The sequence below is a fragment of the Phoenix dactylifera genome, chromosome 2, assembly GCF_051530095.1.
Source record: "Phoenix dactylifera cultivar Ajwa chromosome 2, Ajwa_hap1_PhDact_Kaust_v1.1, whole genome shotgun sequence".
Lineage (NCBI taxonomy): Eukaryota > Viridiplantae > Streptophyta > Magnoliopsida > Arecales > Arecaceae > Phoenix > Phoenix dactylifera.
The window spans coordinates 4,489,905-4,507,774 of NC_143191.1; the positions used below are offsets into that span (position 1 = coordinate 4,489,905).

Genomic DNA, 17,870 nt, shown 5'->3' on the forward strand with positions numbered 1-17,870 from the left:
TAATAAACTTGGGATTGTGTTATAACAACTTGCCAACGTGGAATAACAACCAACATACATACCATAACTATCTGATATGTGATGGAATTGCTAGAACCATATGCTCACTTGGACGGAGAGGGATTGATTGATTGATTACCTTTTATAGAGGGTCTCTAGGTTTATATATAGCCAAGATTCCGAATCTTCTAGGATTGAATCCTAACAAATTCATGATTGTGTTGTAACAACTTACCAACATGGAGTAACAACCAAGAGACATGCAGTAACGGTCTCGCACGTGATGGAATTATCGGAACCTTATGCTCACTTGTGCGGAAGGGTTAAATTGCCTTTGCCATGAGAAGATTTTGCCCAACATAGGTTGTTTGCCAAGCTAACAGCTGGACCAAGATGATAGATTTTAATACTGGAGGTCAATTGCTTATTGTAAAACCCAGCAAACTGGGCTCGGTCCACTTGACTGGCCAGTCTCTTGGCCTAAAATGAAAAAAAAAAAATTTGACACATGCTATGCACGTGCGAGTTGGGAAGAGACTCTCGATTGGGATTTTCTTCCTCCCTAAAATCATCGAACAGAACCCGACTCTAGGTCGGTTTCCAGTCGCACCCAGGCCTATTTAGAGGTCTTTCTCGACTCCTCTCTCATCCTCACTGGAGAACCGACCTCGATCAGAGCTCATTGCCGGTGTTTTCCTTGATTTTTCTTTTCGAGCATCGATCACCTTTACACCATTGCCGCGATCAATCCTCGCCGGAAACCAAGTAAGGACCTGCCCCCCTTGAGCTACTCCTCTCCTCTTTCTTCCGAATCCTTGGGAACCCCAATGTCGATTGGGGCTTGCTAGATTTTGGATGAGAAGGGGCAAATCCATGTTTCCCCTATTTTGAGTAGCGACCCATTTTTCTTCCGGTTTCGGCTATTTCCGCTGCCGGTGCTCGTCACCGAGGTTTTCTCTTAATTGCCCGCGGTGGCTCATGGCCATGGTCAAAGTTTTCGGCTGTCGGATACCTCTATTTCATGGTTTAAGGGGTTGGAATCCCTATTTTTGATGGGTTTGGGCACTGCCGACCGCCAATCACTGTCGGCCGCCTGTTGGTCGGCCGTTGCTCTCCTGACCTAGGCACCACCACAACCACTCCTTTATCTTTCCTTTCCTATTCCTTGGCTAAAGAGAGAGGCCCAGTTCTTTCTCTTTCTCTGTCTTCCCCATCCTTTCTCTCTTATATTTCTCTCCACCAGACTTTCTTTCTCTACTCTCTATAAAGATGTTAGATCTAATATGGTACCTCTCTCTGTGATTTTGGATTGATCCTAGTGAAAGGCTCTGACCTATGGTCAGCGGGCAGCACGCCAGCCCCCAGCTTGTCCCTTTCAGATATTGTTAGAAATAATCACCCCTGATCTCTTTCGAAACCCCTATATCCTAGTGCGAACATGATCAGATGAATTTTGGTTTGACCAGACCAACCGAGTTTTCAGGTACTTTCGTTAGGTCAACCCAATGATGATGTTAGAATTAGGGTTTCTATTTTCGGAACAACCATGATGAATTATGATAAATACTAAAATTTTAGAAGAAATTTTAAAATTGATGGGACCGATACTTTTGATTTACTCGCAAGATAAATAATTTTGCTTAGATTCAACATGTTGGTGTAGTTTTTGGGGAGAATGTAATGAGGATGTTCTGTTTTGAATCTAGAAATCTTCAAGTAATAATTTAGAAGGGAGGTAAAGAAAGGATAGATTTGGAAGCCCTGAATTCAAGTTAATTGTCACTCCACTTAGATATAGTATTAGGTCCTGAAATGTTGTACTTTGGAAGTGGGATGAGAAGTTTGCATGCAAAGAGGAAGTATCCAACATGCTCTCTTCTTCTAGCAGGCATTGATACCTTGTATATGCAATTATGTTACATGAAACATGAGCTATTATGATGAAAATGTCTTCATGATTTTCATAGAGGGACTTATGTTGAATCAAATTAAATTTTCATACTTGTATATTTTAATGGAGTTATTTATTCTATCTGTATAACATTTATTACTTGGTTATGATTATGTTCAAAGTATTGATGGCATGTGCAAGTATTTGATAACTAGCCTTATGAGATTGATACCCAACATGGGATGTAAGTGTGACATAAAATTCGGGCTTAGCCATGGTGCATAAGATGATCAGAGGTTAATGCCCACTGCAACATGGTGAAGCTTAAAAGAAAAATTATTAAAAGACCTCCTCAATTCTGCCCTCGTTATATTTATATACCGTCATCTTTAAAAAAAATTATTGAACCATTCTCAATCATAAAGATATGGATATTTTAATTTTTTAATATCTTGTTGACGGAAGCATCACATAACATGGGCACAGCGGCGCAGGAAGGTGCCACCCCCTGCTTCGAGACATCCGGACTATGATCGGTGGTCGTGTGGTCTTTCAGGCCCCATACGTATTCAGAGAGACTAACGGAGCCGCAGACTGGATGGCCTCGTATATAGCTAGTCACTCTGGAGGTACCCTGTAAGTTAGAAGGAGAAAGTTGTCTTGGGCGCTCCTGGACTAGTTGTTTTCTGATTTTATTAGATGTTTTCGTCTTAGAACCGGATGAATCATCCACTTTAGCCCAAAAAAAAAAAAAAAAATCTAATTCAAAATTTTTACTATTAGTGCACCGAAGTATCCTATATTCCTATTTTGGTAATTTTACTTTCTTCAATTGTTGAGGCTTTGATTAAAATTTTACACAGGGAAAAAGCAAATTTCGTTATGACCGCCCCCGGCCAGCGCGCTTCTCCTGCTCTGTGTCTCGCCTATAAAAAGGCCTTCGCTAGAACCGGAGGGGTCTTGAGCGCGAGAGAGCCAGAGCGAGGCTGGAGAGTCCCCTTCCCTTCTCCTGAGTCCTGATCTCCTTTTCTTCTCTCATTTCTTCTTCTTCTTCTTCTTCTCTTCTATCACAGATGGCGGAGAGAGGAACTTGAAGGATCTCGGAAAGATGGCTTTGTTCTGGATGGCGATCATCGCAGGGATGGGGGTACCTTTCTGGGATCCATTGCAGGCCTTCAGCAAGAAGCGAAGAAGGGGAAAGCCACTGCTGAGAAGAAAGAAGCATTAGCGAGGAGAGCTTGAGGTGCGGTCTTCCGATCGGTTGATCTCTTACCGTCATCGTTTATTCTTCTTGCTTGATAGTTGTTTTGGTTCTTTCTTGTCATTGTTTCTTGATTTGGATCATTGTTTCTTGATTCGTATCATCGTTCCTACTCCGTTTTTCTTTTTTCTTTTCTTCGGATCATCGTTCCTACTCCGTTTGTTTGTTCTTTCTTGATTGTTTCTTGATTCGGATCATTCGGGTCGTCGTTCTTTCTTCATCGTTGAAGTACGTTGCTTCTTGATTTAATACAGACTCTAGATCTCGAGATCATCCTTTCTTGATTCCGAATCTAGATGTTGAGACTTGATTCCTGATTGATCGGTTAATTGATGCACTTCGTTTCTTTTCCTTTTGGGGGTTTTGGAGATTAGATCCTGAGATCAGATATTTTATTTATTATTATTTAACGGTAAGGAGGCAGAAGCCACCCGAAGTTTTATTAAGAACAAGATAAGAATGTATAGAATTTACAAGATTAGAAGGCAGCATGAAAAAGAGATGATGAGCAGGAACATTGTGCTTCATTTCTCGCTTCATCAAATCCTCTCCCTCTTGTATGTCAGGCTCTTCCTCAATACCATTCTACCAGACGTCATCAAGCCCAAGAAATCGAAAATAGGTTGGAGAAGGTCTGCTCTCATGGGAAAGGCCGTGGATTTTCTTGGCGGGTTCCCCTATTCAAATCAGTGAGATCTTTCCAATGCTCTCCTTTTTGACTGTTCCGTTTCAGGAAGTTTTTTTTTTGTCTTACTTGCTGTTTAACTTTACGAGATCAGATAATCTTCTTGAATTAAAATATTCTTTTTTTATTCTTCTTGAAATCGTCAAATCTTGGCCATCTGCTGATCGGATGGCTTTCTTCTCTATTTTTTTCCCATTTTGGTTCTCTATTGAGGCACTCGCAGAATAATTTGATTTTTTTTGGGAATTCTCCGACCATTTTTGGGAATAATTTGATTTTTTTTTTTGGGAATTCTCTTCTACTAATTGAATTTCAGTAACGCTGACATTAGAACAACATAATCCAAACCTCAACTCGCAGACTAGTTTTCGAACTTCATATCTTCCTGTTACCACTTACAACGAAACCAGAAGGCAATTAAAGCATGAGCAACCATGGTTCTCAGAATCTTATAATTAATTAACCTATGTCCTTGTTGCGGATCATACAATTTGTTAGATCATAATATCTAACTTAGTCATGTTAGCTGCACATTAAACCAAGTGGAAGGTAAATTATATATGATTTACTTGACTTCTTGACTCTTAGAACTATTTATTAATCTACAATAAACCTGGAGCATCCAAGTCGCAGCAATATTATGTTTTCTCAAGTTTCAATTAGTGAGGAAAGACCAATGGAGTTGATGGCGAATAAATCGATTTACTTATGTTTTGTTGTACTTTTCAAACTTTATTTGAGCAATATTTGGAGTGGAACTTAAATCATATTTTAAGTGGGATTGGTGTGCACGATCCTACTTCAGATATATGCTGGCTTGGGCAAGTTATGAAGTCATTACAATATGATATTTTACTGTCTTGGTTGTCGTTCTTTATGGGGTCGGATGGCATTTCACATGCCCAGATAACTAAGAACAATCTCCATATGTCAAAAAATAAATCAAACCATATTATATATTTTTATTATATATAATACCATTATCCAGTTGTAGTCCCAACCGAGAAAATAAATGGACAATTGTAAATAAAAAATATAAAAATTAAAATTAAGAAAACATTATATATAATAAAATTATTATAACTGATTTTTTCTATTTTTCATAAGAAATATGTATAAGTTTTACATTCAGTACTACTCTTTATATCACATTGATTTATATTCCAATGCTGCAAAATTTTATAAATAAGTACATTTGTATATAATTTACACAAATATATAAAATTTATATTTTTTATTTTAAATAGTAAACTTCTAAAAGCATCCAAATGCAGAAAATGTACTGTAATTTTTTTCTTTAATTTTGTATCAAATAGAAAACTGAACTGTTACTTTTTCTTTTTTCATTGAAAATATATACTCAAATAGTAAATAAATTTTATAGATAAGATAGATAGAGTTTACATTGCGTGATAATTTTTTTAAGCAGCGATCATTGTCGCGGTGGTTGGGAGTTATAATGAATAAACTTGAGTTTGCATCCAAATCTTAATTATTGACAAGGAAACATGTCACGATAGAAATTAATAAAAGTCAGTACTTAAATTATAGGAAAATATAATCTCATACCATTTTATCTATACAGACCCACTTCTTGTATAGACCAAAAACACCAAAACACAGGATTTTTGATTTCGAGGAATTTTAGAAGGATAATCATAATCAGCATGATGAATCTTTAATTGATTACTAAGTTCCAATTTGAGAGGAGGACATTTCAAGAGCATAATCAATCCCATAATATAAATATTTGCATTCTTAACAGTTGAACGTAATGCTATGGATCGAATCTGCCTTAAACTTGGTTTAATGATTCAAAACAAGTACAAAATAATTACAAAGTAAAAGAGTTGCATGAGACCAATTCTGCCACATACTCTTTACCTAGCATCAAAACTTGAATACGATAAATGTTGAAAAATGGCTACAACCAAGACAATACGTATATACCTCAATTGACTAAAATTACATTACAAAACCTTTTCAAACCTCAAGGAATGCCTTCAAGGGGGGGATCAGTGGAATTACAGACAAAAACAAGCCCACTGAAACAATACAAATTAATAATTCTATGAGCATATAACGGAAGGGATCCAACTGTCTTCGATCGGCCGCACCACTTGGACCCATATAAACACAACTTGCCTTTTGTCCTTAGTGTCGTACACGTCCAACAATGACTATTCCCATACCACTGTAGTGGTAAATCACACAGTTTGGGGCAAATCTCACTCTTAAAGCTCGACAATCCAGACGTCGTGGGTCCATTATTTCATCCATCTCAAATGCAAGACGGAAATATGATACCATCAAGAGAAGAGAGCTTGTCCCGATGAACCGTCATACTTGGTATCTTGACAATTTATGCAACTCTGGAGGTTCAAGTGTGGCCACGCACTGATCCCATCCTCCATTTGCAAGCATCTACAGCAAATGATTTTATTATTTTAATCATAATTTAATTTCCAAAAAGAGTAAGATATATGCTAAAATAAGTCACTACCTGTTTATACCCATTCAAAACCTGGCAGACTTCATTGTGTAGATCTTCACTCCTTATTTCCTGAGGGAGTGAAAATAAAAATCAGCCAAAAGATATCTCAAGTTTCGAGAATCAAATGTCTCTAGAAAAGAGGTACAAAGTTCTCACATGCCAACTAGCAATAGCTTTGCATACATAGGCTAGCGATCCTACAGCACCTGATGGATTCGCTCTCACCTAGGTAAGTCACAAAAAATCAGCATGTATAGTTATTAGAATAGCTGTACTAACATATGCAGAAAGAAGTTGTACCGTTGCACAAAGACCACGAAATGCATCCTCTTTTTCAAAATCATCTCGTATCCTGTGATCAAGGATCTCTATTAGTTGCTTCCAATAAAGCTAAAAGGAAGCCAATGGTGGCTTGTCAAACAGCTGTTCAAGTGTCAACCTTCATCACCATAAAGAAACAAGAGATATTGTGCATCCATGTGCAAGTCTCAACTCAACCTCCAAACCTTGCTTGGATACTCATAAAAATAGTTGACTAAATTTTGAATCTAAAAACTGCAACCAAAGTTTGCCATTCTCCTTTTTTCAATTGTCTAGGGCTTTTCTTTTTCATTCTAAATTTGCTAAATGTGTTAGGAATCATTTGGGCTGGGGTTACTCTTCAGAAAGAAACACAATTCTGGTGGACAATATTTCCCATCTTTTCTGGATGAATGAACTAAGGGACTTAAAATTAAAATAAACAAAACCTCCTTGTAGAGAGAACTTCCATACTATCATCGGTAGGGTATGTAACCAGGATTAGTGTTTTTACAAGGCCAGACGAACAGGGAAACCTAAATGGCATAAGAATTATATTGTGCCCATAATAGAAGGCATGGTGTTGTACTCTTATGTATGACCAAGTGCTAATAAAGTGGTGGACCATCTAGTTAAAGAAGGGTTCAAGAGTGTTGATTAATTTATTGTGTGTTAATTTATTGTAGTCTTCAATTATATCCACATCTCTGGTCTAACTCTTCATGTCTCTCCAGCTACAAATCCTAAACTTTCACAACATTACCAATTAAATCAAGTTACGAGTATGGTTTGCAGTTTTATTATGGATAATCCATGCTTATCTTTTATTATTTCACTACATTTTTCTCCCACTTCCAGGAAGTATTTTGGAAGATTGAAACTGAGCTTTGCAAGTCTTGTGAACATTTAAAAACATTTCGATATAAGGTTTTAAAAATAAAGAACCCAATTATCCAGGTGTAAAAAGAAAGAGCATCTTACATGCATAAAGCAGCACACCAGGACGGCATGAAATGTTCCATATGTGGCGCTACAAGCTCTGGACAAACCCAGCCAAGCCTTCCCAGAGTGATTGCACTGTTTTCTATGAGTGACTTGTTAAGACCCTGTCCTCACCAGAAAAGATAAATGGCAAATTAAACTAACATTTTTAACAAATCGCAATATAAAAAAATCAACTCACCTCTGCATTTTGAAGAATTGGGACCAAGCATGAAATGATTGTCAACACTATAGGAGAAATTTCTTGACGAACCTGAAAGTTAACAGCGAAAACAGATTTTAGAATTTGTACTGCTATTACTAGGTAAAAAATAGATGGTCAACAACATTCATTTTTAAAACATAGAAATACCATCAATTTGTAGTAAACAAATGGTGTCCAACTAAACAGATTAAGGTTTACCTTTTTTTATGTATTATGTAGATATCATTTATAAGAAAGGGTTAAACTAGACAGCCAGAACCTTTTTTTTAAAAAAAAACTCAATAGAAAAAACATTAAACATGAGGAAGCTGCATATAACATACACAACTAATTTCCACGTAGGTTCCTCATGTTATGGCTGTCCTAATGCTAGTTCACATAGCACATCAGTTTATAAAGAAGAGAGTGACTGACATAGTAGGTGTATGACCGCGAGCTGCAGCAGTTCAATGTAATCTAAGGACCTTGAGTTTCAAATACTTCCAATAACTCCCTCCCATGGATATAGGAATTTTCTATGATATGCCGTAGAGAATAATTTAATGATATGCTGTAGAAAATAATTTAGATGCTAGTCATAGTTGTGCACAGAAACAACTTTCAAAGAAAGCAGTCCAGAAAATATTTGGTCTTAAAATGTTTTGCAGGTTTCTTCAGATATATGATAGCAAAACCAATAACTGATAAAAGAATAAGGTATCTAGAAGCACATAATAACAATAATATGATACCGAAGGAAAAAAGAAAGAATTGAATTTTAGACAGTTGCAATGACAACATATTTTTTGGGAACAAGTTTGTACACTAGAACCTAATGATATTTCTTCCAGAAAAAGTGGGGAAAGTGAAAAATCAAGCATTTAGATTACATTGAGTTGGCTTGGTTACAGGGTTGAGAGGATAGGAGAGTAAAATTTAGAACTCCTTGAAAAAACCTCAAAGAATTCACGCATATGCAACAAAGGACAGGCAAAGTGAAATTTCAAACGGAAATTCTGATTATGTTAAATATTGTAATATAGCAGTTATCTTTAATCCCTTCTGCAATTAGCTCTTCTATAGGGGTATTTAGTCATTATATACCTTCATCTAGTGGTTGACCTAATCCAACAATAGATGAGAAGAGTTTTCAGTCAGATCAGCATGACAGAGTATTTCTTTTCTCTTTCCCCCAACTTTTCTTCTTTCCAACCTCCAAGTTCTCCCGTGTACCTTGTTGTTTGCTAATAAAAGATCATCCAGATTTCTACAGCTGAAGGAAATAATAGTAGACGAAAGAACAGGATGGCAGGCTGTTCTCTCTAGAGATCGGATCTAAGGTCAAATAAGCTTCAAGTCCCTACTCACTATTACAAGAGTTCTCATTTATCCTCTGATGATCCTCCGATGTTAATTTTGAAAAGGAGGAGTCAGATCTAAGGTCAAAGAGCTCAAAGAACAGGATGACGTTCTAGTTCTTATTTGTTAATTTTGAAAAGTTTGATAACCTATAAATACTGTAGCATTTTAGAGAACACTAAATATGAGTTGGGCAAGTTTGATGGCAACAATTAAATAAAATTCATATATGGCACTATCACATTTCATGGATAAATCTTATATGATGTGTGATGCAACAGTTATCAACTAGAGGAGCTTGTTTATTGCGCATTATCTTCAGAAAGGTAAACTTGAGCCATGGCCATCCATGTTCACATGATAAAAGGTAAACATCTCATTCTGACTTGTACCAAAAACAGTATTCAAGGAATTATTTACAATGAAACAGCGGTAGAATTAACAGTGCACACAACAATATTTTGAGCAATTGTTGTAATTACAGACCAACAGATTATCATTATACCTAAGATAGCATTTTATAAGACTGGCAATGTTCAGTCTCTATCATAAATTTCCAGGAGACAGAGATGCCAACTGCTTATGGGAGTATGCTGAACATATCAGATTTGCAATCATAGAAAGAGATTAGTTCTCAATTGGACATAATATTGTGAGGTGTACCAACCTTGACCGCTAGTTCCCCAATTGCCCAACAAGCATTGTTTGCCACTGATACAGCCTCCTTCACTGCGGAACCAAGCTGCAATGACAGAGCCATTTAAGGATCATATATACTTAAGTATGGATTTCTAATGTTCCAAGAGTATGTCCTACCAGTTGTTTGGCCGCAACACTAAGAAACTCCTGTAGACGAGGATGAAGGTGTACAGGGCAAACCTGATTGCAAAGCACAAATGTAAAACTCAGAAAGGAACCTTTCTGATGCATAGGCTTTAAAGCTATGAAAAACAATGACTTCAACTCACTCTTGCAAGGTCCCCAAGAAGTGCAAACGCACTTTGCCGAATGTCAGCTGCTTCTTCCATACAGCATTGCAAAAGTAGATCCCTCAGATTGCTTTGTGCAACCTATAAATAATAATAATAATAAATTCTTTGGAGTGTCTTTATACGCCTCATGTGAAAGTATAGCTATACCAGAATAATTTGATATACGATCCTAGTTTCTATTTGCTATCTGAACGATGATATATTATGGGCTTCATGCTCAACGGATGAAAACACGAGTTTCTGAGAAAGAGTTTAGCGATGGGTACCTAGCCCTCAAAGTTATTGATCTATATATTATAGGTCATGGACCATGGATGGATGTCACCATCTATGAATGCAAACATTGTTGGCTAATTTAAGATTTAAGAGGAAAGGACAGTAACCAACAATTGTATTATAGCATCCTTGATATCAGTTAAGCAACAAGAACAAATAGCATAAATGAATAATATGGCAGGCCATAAAATACACACAGTACAATCAAAGGTAATATCTTGGAGAAAAGTCTAAGATTTGAAGCTTCTTGACCGCTAATCAAAAATAAATTTGGATACTTGATGCACAGCTACAGTATATGTTCAATTGGTGGTAGGAGATACAGCAATTCATACAGAATCACAAGCATTAATAGGGACTATTAAAGCCTCAAATCTCATATAAAATTAAGGAATTAAATTACAAAGGCTGGTGTTCTATTTCCAGGTTAAAAGTTCAGATTCATTTATTTAAGCAAAAGAAAGCTTGGAAGGTTTGACTCTAGGAAGCTATATATAGCACAGATTGATCCATAACCCAACTGGTCATGACAAGGATATATGCAACCTTTACATCACAGGCTAGCAATTTAAAAAAGAAAGAAAGAAAGAAAAGACTGGCCCTTTAAGTTTAAGGGCCAGACAAAAGGAGTTTACTAACCTAATATTGTTGGTCATTACACTAATTGGCTGAATCATATTTGTCTAAATTTAGGCTTTCAAACCAGACTGGTTTAAACAAGGAAGATTGGAAGAGATTCTAAAGCATATGATACATCTTTTCAAATTCAGATGGCAAAAACAAGAACTGCCCAAAAAGGGTTGCTACTTTGACAACATTACAGACTCCATAACTGGACAATGGGGCTTCATGAATCAGAACATCAACTTATGGGTTTCAAGTGTAATATAAAGTAAAGCTATCAGAATAAAGCAAATGACAAGCGATGAGATCCTGAGAATACAATCATATTTTACCCATATGTACAAGTAATCACGAATATAGAGCATCATCATGAACTAATTCTGGTTGGTCCATCGAGGTTCTTGTCTGAAATAATGTGGATTTAGGCTGTGACAGCCTATAATTTCAGCATGAAACTTCCTGAAACGTCACAACCGAGACCAATGTATCGTTGCTCAACCAAGACCAATGTATGGGTGGGGCCCATTTGCCCCAAGCATGGTCTGTCGTACTGCCCCATACCGCTCGGCACAGAGCGTACCATACTGTACCGGCAAAAATAGGTACAAAACACATCTTTAAGTCAGTACAAGCTCCGTACCATCTGTACCGAGGCATACCGCCCCATTCCGAAGTGTACCGCCCCATACCGAGATGGAAATTGAGAAAAATGGTTGGAGAGCTATTTCTGTACATAAGTGCATCGTACCATACCAAACCGAACCGATAAGGTACCGATATAGTATCCGAGACTGAGATTGCGGACCTTGGCCCCAAGTGCCAATCAGCCCAATTCTATATTAGTCAAGGAATAACCAATAAAGTATTATTTGTATATCATAATGGGATTAACTACTCTGAGCACCTTCAAAGCATGCTTCTACACAAGATGAATGTAATCAATGTGGTTGAAAAATATGAAGAAAAAAATTACCAGGCTCTCTATCCCACTGCCGAGGCCTTCAGCAAGCCCTGACAATAAGTCCAAGGAGCAGACAATGAATTCTTTATCATATTGGACACCAGCCACAACATGATTAACCTGCATTTAAAGCATCAAATATCAGGGTGACTGAAATTAAAATCCCAATCATACCATGGTTGTCAAAAATAAAGACTCCTGTTGTCACATACAGTTAAATGTATTCTTTCAAAACCCTTGGTGAAAGATTTATTATCATTACAGTTCCACATGTCTTCTTTTTTGGCCCCTCCAGAAGAAAGTCACAAAGGAGGATCAGAACTTAAAGGCAAACTGGTACACTAAATCAACTTGGAGAACTGGGTCTCTGTTAAACAGGTATGCATTTGTATGAATTCGTCAGCAGACTGACTTGATCCATGCACAATCCAAGTATTTGAACGAAGTCTCAATACTCAAAACTATCCATGTTGATCAGATCATCTAACCATCCACTATTTTGGCAAAGTCTAGTGGACTATCTACAACATTATCTAAGCCAATTTATATCAAGTCTCATGACTTGTATTGTATTACAATAGAATTGCATTTGCAATCACCAGCATTAGTTCGGCCTATCAGAGAGTTGTACGCTAAATTTATTTACCATACCCATCACAAACTGCAGTCTTGTGATGTGACTAGAAGTGAGTTCGGTTTTGCTTAATTAAGTACTTTTGCAACTTTTAAAGCAAAAATGTATTTTGTAAAAAAAATAAATAAATGTCTGGTAACACTCTCTAAAAAGTGCTTCTACAGGATGGAAATTTCGGAAAAGCACTTTCAGAAGAATCTAGAAAACCTATTTCTGGCTTCTCTTCTCTCAATGCAGAAGCAACACCAAACAAGCCTTAATATTTCTGAAGTGTTGCAATAAGCCAATGAATCTACAAATGACAGCAATAGCGCAAATACATACATGCGGAAAAGGTCAGAGGTCAAATTTACATTCTCATAACTTACAATGACTATAAATGTATTATTACATAATACACAACTGTAGCACCCATTGCTCATACATATGAAAGACTCCTAGCAGGCTTCTCCTTAGCAACTAGAGAAGATATCCGAGTTTTATTCATTTAAGAAAGAAAAAGAAAGAATGAAGGCTTCTCCCTCATTATCTATCCAATAGATGTAGGAAGGATCCAGTTATAAACTGACCCAAGCCCTGCCAGACCACTGATGCACCTAATCTTAATCTAACCCAACCTAACATGAAACTCAATCTCTCTAACCTAAAGATGATCCAACTTCATATTCTTCTAGATGAACATAGCTTGTGTAATATCAAATGACGCCAGCAGCAGGCTCAAGTGGCCTATATTAATAGAGTTAGATTCTCACCTTTGAAATTTAAAATAACCACGGGCTCAATAACTTAGATGCCAGAAAAGCTAGAGCTTATGTTTTTACCAAAAAGTTAAAGATGGGAAAGAGAAACCATCCAAGATTTTGGAGGCAATAATCAATATGACATAATGCAACTAATTGAATATGTACTCAGCATCAAAGTAAACTTCAAAGGGACAGCTTAGACATAAAATATGATACATTTTACACAGAATAGCATGGACTTACTAACACCTATCTAATAATAACTCGGTTTGGGTTTGTCAAATTGCAGCATTAAAATAAAATTATAGAGCCAAATACCTTTGCCAGTTGTTGTATCTGGATAAGATTGATGCACCTCTGAAAAACTGGTTCAGCAAACTGAGAAAATCCTGGTCCCAAAGCCTGCATATTTGAGTATAATTCAAACAAGTGAATTCTTTTAGATCACCATCAAAGAAATCTGCATATGCTCACACACTAAAGAAAGAGGCAGGGAAGGGAGTTTGGTGGGAGGGAGATATTCGACTGCAATTAAACAAGCAGTTCATGAACAACTCAGACTCGATTCAATAAGAGATTCATTTGAAGTTGTTCAATTAGAAAATAAGGCCAGCTCAAGCCTCAGTTTTAGGCTTGACTCATAAACAAACCAAGCCCAAACACACCAGGACTGAAAAATAAGTAGAAACTCGAGCTTGGTTCGATGACAGGCGCATTCAAGCTGGTTGATTAGGAAAAGAATCAAGTTTGAACACTTAAAAGTTATGTTTGGCTTGAGATTGATTCACACATTTAACAAGTCAAGCCTGAGCCACCCAAAGCATGTCTGGGCTCGGCTCGTGTAGCCTAGAGCAGACAAAACGAAAAAAGATTCACAAAGTGTTCTCAAACATAAATATTGATTTTTCAAGCAAATTAAGAGCTATCATATTTTAATTGAAATATTATTGGAATAAAGAAATTTTGATGAATAGACAAATCAGAACCATAAGGATTGACAAGAGCAAGTATGAAAAAACTATCCACATTAAAGATTGTATCCCTCCACAAACCATGAGCAAAGGGCTTCTTTTCTATTTCAGATGTTTTATGATTATGAACGAACGAAATGCTGAGTCCATCAGAGTCCACCAGCAAAATCAGATACTTCATCAAATCAAATTTACAGGGAACCCTTCCACCTAAGCCCAAGAAATAACAACTCATGATAGGGGTGGAAATGAGAAGAACACAAACCAAGCTCACTCTAGCTCAGATTGTTTTCTAATCGAGCCAAGCTCAAACTAGATCTTTTAACTTGGAGCTGCGCCTGATTTGTTCATGAACAGCTTGCTTAAGAGACCTAGTGAGACTTCAGAATCATTCAAAGCTTTCATTTCTATAGTTTGGAGTAAAATCTTGATTACACTCTAAACTTATAGTTAGAATACATTCTATTCTACATACTTTATATTAACTTATGCTAATAATTATAAAAATAATTATTATATATAATAACAATTAAAAAAATACAATAGTTAAATTTATATATTAGTATTTCGGGAGCCGAGCTCGAGGCTAGACCTAAATCTAGCTCGGCTTCTTTCTTAACCAAGCAAACCGAGCTCAAGCCAAAAACTGACTCCATGCTAAACCCTTCTAGAGTATAAAATTAAGTCGATTTTTGAAAAGATTCCTTTCTCAATCGCTGTAATGATTTATTACCCATTTTCACCAATCCCACTACTTAAGCTCTGTAATGACTCATTTTATCACCCATTCATGGTAATCTAACTCCTGAAGCTTTTTGAAATAGAATACTTCCTGCTGGTATTTGTGCATTAACTACCTAGTTATCCATTTATGAACTTTATGCTGATGGAGGTGACGCAGAAAAAATCTTCTGCAGATAGAGACAAGATTATTTTCTTTTTGATGGAAGGGGAGGGAAATCCCACCCTATTTTGTTAAAGAGAAATTCAGATGGAGACAAGATTTGCATCAAGGGAAGTTACAGAACACATATGAGGACTTTAATAGTCAGTACTAATGCCCATAGAAATTTTCAGCTAACTACATTGCTTATCATTTGACATTACCACAACAGTAATTAGCTAGGCACCAATCTGGCTAGCTTTAATTTGAATGATCAATAGTATACAGCTAGACCATGATGACCTCTTTTTTAAAAAAGAAAAACGGTCCTTTTACCTCTTAAACATAAGCTAAATCAGATACACTTGGAATCAAAATATCTTGTGGTAGAGAAACTTTATGACCACAGTAACTATCACCCCTTCAAGAATTTTTTTTTAATGTAACTAGACAAAAACAGAATTTGTAACAGCAAGGCTAATGTAGTAACAGCTGGTGGTTTAGCCCTCAATTAAAGATTTCGTTCTGAATGTCTGAAACTATTTTTCCTAGATCAAAAAATAAAACTAAAATTTAGAAATATGTTTTCACAAGTCCTAGATTGAGTAAGGTTATTATTTTACCTATACATTAAACTCAAGAAGATCATGTTCAAACATAGTATACACCTGAGCAAGGTTCGCCGTACCGGTACCGAACCCGTTACCGGTGCCGCATTAGTATAGACGTACCGAGTATCGGTACGGTACGGTATGCGGTACTCCAGGCATACCGACCGACATTGGCGTACCGATACCAGTATCCATCGGTACGGATACGGTACGCTCGGTACCGACCGGTACAGCATACCATGCACCTGAGCATTTAATGTTATGATTGCAGAACAGAATAAGTTTTCCTCAAAAAAAAAAAAAAACAAAGAATTTACCCTTCCCTTATTTTCTTCTCAGATGAAAAGAGATAGAGCATCATTTTACTTAGATATTCTTTGTTACTACCAAGTAAATAATTTGTTTTACTCTTTTCTCATCTTATCATTATAATTTAGCTAAATTATCATTAAGAGAGGTAGAGTGGATGGAAATTAAATTTATTGGATAATTATTTTAGTCATGGTTTTTTGTGCTGGAATTGTAGCATGTGGAAGAAGTGCAGGCTCCGGAATTACTTTTGCACAGCTAATAATTCTAAAGTTCTATCTTTACATACTAACACTGAACACTTCCAAATATCTGAATGTCCAAGCTATAGACTTGCCGCTTGTCGCTATAGCAAACCAGGAAAAAAATCAAACTTGAATGAGAACTTAAGGAACATATGATCAACAAGTATTAATATGCTATTTTTTCATGTTTTCTGCACATTCTATCTATTATTTTTCCCCTACATCATACTGTCACGATATTATAAGTAAACTTATTTATTCATGTAAGCAATTAACCTGATGCCCTAAAGAGAATATACCTTCACATTTTCCTTCACTTATTTCCAAAAATTAGTGTCATTAGAGCCCATCCCTGTATTGTAGGCATTCACTCAAGAGCCCCAGGCAATCTGAAAAGCATCTCGATAATCTGACTATTGGATATGATCATGTCTTTCCAAATTTTTAACATACCTTTGCCCCAAGGTTTGCCGCCAAATCAGCACTATAATACACTGACCTTGCTCCTGGAGATTGCTAAAACCACATCAAAAAATCAATTAGGACGTCCTGTCACTCTTGCTAAGGGCCTTTCAAATTCTCTCATATCAATATCTGGAAACCATCTAGTCAAGTTTGGAAGTGTTCACTCAAATGAATGGATCAAACCTAGTTTTAAAATTTTCCTTTTTTTAATCGTGCACCTTATGGGTAGCCTTGTGAGTTCAGATCTGCTTCCTAATATTCAGTTTGCCCCTCCCCTCCCACACCAATTCTTCCCCTGTTTTCTTGTTTTAAGAAAGATTTAAGACTCATTTTAACTAGCTAAGTATAATCTACCAAACTGTGCAGAATATGATCCAACAAGAACCAAATCACCTAAAATAGGGGTGCTATTGGGTATGACATGCACACCTCCCAGCCTCGACGTGGTCCACAGGGGTTTGGATCTAAATTTTAACCCAAATCATACCTATTCAATAACCAGGTTGGGCCAGGTCCAAGTCCGGGCAGGAGACTTTTCAACAGAACCATTAGGTCTAGAGGTCAGGTCCAAGTGCTTTAAAACACTTACCCTACATGAATCAGGTTTGGATAGTTTACAAGTCAAGTCCAGGTTCGGGTCCTAAGCATGTAAGAGTATTTGGTAAGCTCAAACATTCATGCCCTGAAAACAACTCATTGATGACATGGTTTCAAAGTGCAATTAATAGATTTTATAAGAAATGTGAAGTTACAAGATGAAAACTTTGTAGACCTAAAATGTCTTACAGATCTATCTTGAAACACATACCCGGAGCCCTAGGTCTATTGATCCAGGTCAGGTCCTGGTCCGTGGATCTCATAGATAGACAAACTCCAAGATCTCATTGATACACAAAACCTAAATACTTCTGGGCTGACTTTAACACTGACCCTTGACATCCACTACCACATTTTTTATAATCCATTTTGCCACTCCCTTG

General features: G+C 36.8%; 1 protein-coding gene and 1 long non-coding RNA gene across 3 annotated transcripts in view; one reads left to right on the forward strand and one right to left on the reverse strand.

Annotated features, from left to right (window-relative positions):
* The first annotated feature begins 2,845 nt into the window (after nucleotides 1-2,845).
* Nucleotides 2,846-4,879, forward strand: LOC149768186 (uncharacterized). The gene is made up of 2 exons (XR_016399096.1): nucleotides 2,846-3,134; nucleotides 3,719-4,879. It is a non-coding gene; the product is annotated as an uncharacterized LOC149768186 (long non-coding RNA).
* A 738-nt stretch (nucleotides 4,880-5,617) lies between these two features.
* LOC103702655 (transportin-1) overlaps nucleotides 5,618-17,870 on the reverse strand; it is a 33,104-nt gene continuing 20,851 nt past the window's right edge. For both annotated transcript variants that reach the window (XM_008785169.6, XM_088715053.2), the window contains 11 exons: nucleotides 13,725-13,808; nucleotides 12,042-12,149; nucleotides 10,145-10,246; nucleotides 9,993-10,055; nucleotides 9,844-9,918; nucleotides 7,815-7,886; nucleotides 7,613-7,737; nucleotides 6,632-6,683; nucleotides 6,488-6,556; nucleotides 6,341-6,400; nucleotides 5,618-6,261 (listed from right to left, as the gene is read on the reverse strand). In XM_008785169.6, coding sequence (XP_008783391.3) covers nucleotides 6,178-6,261; nucleotides 6,341-6,400; nucleotides 6,488-6,556; nucleotides 6,632-6,683; nucleotides 7,613-7,737; nucleotides 7,815-7,886; nucleotides 9,844-9,918; nucleotides 9,993-10,055; nucleotides 10,145-10,246; nucleotides 12,042-12,149; nucleotides 13,725-13,808 — 894 coding nt within the window. In that variant the 3' untranslated portion in view covers nucleotides 5,618-6,177. The remainder of the gene's footprint in view (nucleotides 6,262-6,340; nucleotides 6,401-6,487; nucleotides 6,557-6,631; nucleotides 6,684-7,612; nucleotides 7,738-7,814; nucleotides 7,887-9,843; nucleotides 9,919-9,992; nucleotides 10,056-10,144; nucleotides 10,247-12,041; nucleotides 12,150-13,724; nucleotides 13,809-17,870) is intronic.